Raw genomic sequence first — 4,193 nt, 5'->3', positions numbered from 1 at the left:
TCTCTCTCTCTCTCTCTCTCTCTCTCTCTCTCTCTCTCTCTCTCTCTCTCTTTCTCTCTCTCTCTCTCTCTCTCTCTCTCTCCTTTTTTTACCTTCCTTATCGTCCTCCCAAACCGGCTTTCCCTTCCCGGTGTTCCGTCTTTTCCTTGTCTCCTCCCTTAGATCTCTTCGACATCATAATCAGTCTCTTGCTGTACCGGCTTCTATGGCATAGCGGTTAGACGTGTCGTTGTTGCATGTAGGAAACCCAAGTTCGGTTCCCGACTCGAGAGAAAATTTTTATCGAGAATCTCTGTGTTTCTTCTGGGATGTTGTATCCCTCTCAGCTCAGACTGGCCGTGATACGGGCAGGGCCGGAAGCCCGCCAAGAAAATGATCTAAACTGTGTTGATGGGGGCGATAAAAACACCTTAATCAAGAATAAAAAGTAGTATAACCTGTCATATGTCCTTGTTGTCGACTTCATCATCATACCGTAATGTGTACAAAAGTCCACGCTGCTTTTCGACGAAAAAAAAATAGCATTCACCCCTTGTTTGTTTATATTATGAGACTGATTTAAATCTAGATCCACTACTTAATCAATTGCAACTAAAAATAGTCTATCCATACCGCAGGCCTTCCTCACCTTATATACGGCCTGATTTTAAAGGTTTTCAGACCCTGAAAGTTTGTTGCAAATCTTGATTTCGCCCGCATAAACCAATCCTCATCGGTGTAGTAGCTGGAGTAACCAGCTGTGTCAATGATGAAGTAGGATCCACGCTTCCTGAAAGCCCACGGCCCAAAGAATTGCCGAAAGGTACCGTCATCGTTCTGGAATTTGTACCTGAAACGCAGAAAGCAATTAAGAAACTCAGAGCTTTTACGGAATGGGCAAAGAGGGTTTCCCAAAGGGGAATGATCATGTTTGTGCAGATGCATTAGGTAGCATGAGTCGCGTCCCTTTATTTTAGAATCTTCACTACCTTGGAGTAACTTTTAATATTACTCCAAGTTAACTACCATAAGAGAGCTGAACAATAATTTACATATTACACGCGCACGCGCGCGCACACACACACACGCACGCACACACGAACACGTACATAAATACGCACGAATGCATTCACATACACAAGCATACACACATGTATATCCATAATATATTACAATACACTATTATTATGTATATCCTCATTTCCATACAATCTGTCCGAGTAGTGAAGAGAGAGACAGAGAGAGACAGAGAGAGAGAGAGACAGACAGACAGACAGACAGACAGACAGACAGACAGACAGACAGACAGACAGACAGACAGACAGACAGAGAGAGACAGAGAGAGAGAGAGAGGGATAGAGAGAGAGAGAGAGAGAGAGAGAGAGAGAGAGAGAGAGAGAGAGAGAGAGAGAAACTAACTGATCTCTGAATTTGATGTGGGCCTCTGGAACACTCTTTCTGTTACCTGAGAGTGTACTGGAGTCTGGGCTGTTTGCCGTAAGTTAAAACAATGGGGATAACAACTTTGAGCGTAAAGAAGGAACGAAATTTGTCCCATCTCCTATAGAACTACCAGTATGTGGAGAGACTCACCTGTCAAAGTAGAGTCCTGCGGAGTAGATTTTGAAGTTGCCCATAACGTTGGCTAAGACCTCACCAAACAGCTGATCCTCGTGAAGCTGTTGCCCCCCACGGAGATTGCCGAAATTTTCCGTTTTCATTACGTTCTGTAAGGACGAGGATGGAAAGGAGAGAGGGAATATGGTTGGGGGGGGGGGGAGGAGGAGGAGAATTTACGGAAGTTTGGGGATTGCGATTATGTCAGAAAGGGGGGAAGTAGGGTTGGAATGATGAGGAGAGGGAAGAAGGGGGAGAAAGGTTTGGGGAGGTGGAAGGAAAGCATTGATGGTGGGGTGAGGAGGGAGGAGGAAGAGGTTTAAGATGTGTTTAGGAGAAAAAGATAAATGGGTTGGGGAGGGGGTGGGATAGGGAAGAGGGTAAATGTTGGAGATTAGGGGAGACTTTCAAAATACATGTCTTTTTATGTTTTCATATATTATATTCAATAAATTATTTATGTTCGCTCTTCTATTTGATTCTATCCTCGGCTCTCCCTGTGTTTCTCGTTCATTCAATCTCTTTTCAATCCTCCCCCCCCCCTCTCTCTTTTTCTCAATCTCTCCCTGTGTGTGTGTGTGTGTGTGTGTGTGTGTGTGTGTGTGTGTGTGTGTGTGTGTGTGTGTGTGTGTGTGTGTGTGTGTGTGTGAGAGAGAGAGAGAGAGAGAGAGAGACAATGTGAATGTAAGGGTGTGGGTGAGCGCGTTCGTATGTGCTTGTGTATGTACGCATGTGTGTTTTGTGTATGGGAACATGTGTTTTTGTGAAAGTGTACAAGTTTGTTTGTTTGCGTATATGTGTGTACGTTTGTGTGTATGTGTGGCTGTGGAAATGGTAGGCGTGCGGGAGCGGGGGGAGGAGTTAGATACCTGCAGATAGAGCGAGAGGAAGTTGCTGAGTCTGACAGCCGTTTGTCCCTCCGGTCTGAACTGTTTGTGGACGCCATAGCCCACGTCGCCTGGCAGCAGCAGCTGATGGTTCGGCTTTTCGTGACAGTTGGATGACGTCACACTGCCCTTCTGGCGTAACAGGCGCATCATTCTGGAGGGAAAAACGATGTCATGAGTTGGAATGTTCTCAGAATAACGACAGAGTCTACTTTTTCGTCTTTTTAGATTACTTGGAAATAGTTGTTATAATTTTAACTATACGCTTCCTTTGAATATTATGTCGGACTACACTTTACGTTAAGTGACAAACCAAAAGAGACGAGGGCGGGCGTGGGAGGTGGGGGCGGACATCCAGTGAATATCAACCCCTATAAAATCAAAATGAGCCAAGCATCTCTAAATATTATGTTTGTGAACGTCGGTCACTTTGGCCGAACCACTTAACTTTTGAATTTGACAAAATTAATATTGGTTCAGAATCATTTAAAGGGTGCACATTTTCATTGAGGAGCCTGAAGTTACTGTGGCTTAATTTTCAGTTTCTCATTACTTTAGTTTAGATCTAATCTTGGGAAAGTGCGTCTTCTAAGACGCCATTGTAAACAAGAGAGGTTTCCGTTCACTGGCCGTGCACACTGTTTACATACCTTTGAAATTCTGGTGTGTACAACCTCGAAAGCGGAATAGAGAATCAATCTATAAATCTATTATACATTTGGCAACTTAGAAACACATGTGTCACTTTTCTCTCAAGGTTTGTTGCTCCATTCCAGTTGAGTGTAAAAATAGTAGGTCAATGACTTTCAGTTGATGTTAATGCACCGATCAGACCTTTCATCGAAAGGTGGCCCAGCTAGTTACGTTATATTTATATTGATGTATTGCATGTCGCTGAATGCTCAAAAAAGATGGGAGAGATTTAAAAAAATAAAAAACGAATTTTTCTCATGAATCGTTTTGAACATCAAGAAATTACTGTTCCAGACGGACGGAAGAGCACACTGTTAGCCTAATTTTGTCACACTGGATAAAAAGCTGACGAAACTGGAAGTCGATGAAGATGGGCTATTCAGGGAATTTCAATAGAGTTGCTACCCACTTAGACACGGAAATTAAATCAAGAGGTTAGGAATCAGAAACAATTTTACAATACTGAATGAGAGTATTAATTCTTACCGTAAGGTATTATAAAGTAAACTCATTCGCTGAAAATAGTTTTCTTTCAGCAGTTTCTGTGACTAGAAGAGGGGGGGGGGGTGAAAAATGTATAGAAATTAACTATCAGTGTGCCTCATCGAACACAATCTACCCGACTTAAAAGGACAGGAAAATCAAACGTTTTAAAAATGTTTACAGTCACCAGTACCTATCATAAGCATGAACGTACACAGATACCACATTTCAGCTAGATTTTCTGCAACATTCACTTGGTCAGTAAACATGGTTGCACAAAAAGTCAATTTTGTTTACATTGACACCGTTCGACTCTTTGACATAAGGAGTGAGTGGGGAGAGAAGGTATAAGGAGGTGGGGGGTCTCATTGAAGAGATGAGACTGTGCGGAGTGAGAATGAGATAAGATAAGACAAGATAAGACAGGATACGATAAGATAGGATATGATACAATCGAATAAGAATAGATGAGATAAGATTAGCCTTTCTTGTCCAGATTCTGGCACATTGGTTCAATATTTCACCACACACACA

At 42.6% G+C, this 4,193-nt stretch overlaps 1 protein-coding gene across 1 annotated transcript in view; it reads right to left on the bottom strand.

Moving 5' to 3' along the window:
* LOC101862881 overlaps positions 1 to 2,635 on the bottom strand; it is a 13,363-nt gene extending 10,728 nt beyond the window's left edge. The window contains exons 1-3 of the mRNA XM_005102816.3: positions 2,466 to 2,635; positions 1,573 to 1,706; positions 629 to 829 (exon numbers count right to left, since the gene is read on the bottom strand). Of these exons, the coding sequence (XP_005102873.2) occupies positions 629 to 829; positions 1,573 to 1,706; positions 2,466 to 2,633 (503 nt within the window). The 5' untranslated portion in view covers positions 2,634 to 2,635. The remainder of the gene's footprint in view (positions 1 to 628; positions 830 to 1,572; positions 1,707 to 2,465) is intronic.
* Positions 2,636 to 4,193: the final 1,558 nt, after the last annotated feature.

This window comes from Aplysia californica, unplaced genomic scaffold (assembly GCF_000002075.1).
Source record: "Aplysia californica isolate F4 #8 unplaced genomic scaffold, AplCal3.0 scaffold00343, whole genome shotgun sequence".
Classification (NCBI taxonomy): domain Eukaryota; kingdom Metazoa; phylum Mollusca; class Gastropoda; order Aplysiida; family Aplysiidae; genus Aplysia; species Aplysia californica.
The sequence above is the reverse complement of the archived record's forward strand: the minus strand, read 5'-3'. Positions and strand labels throughout refer to the sequence as shown.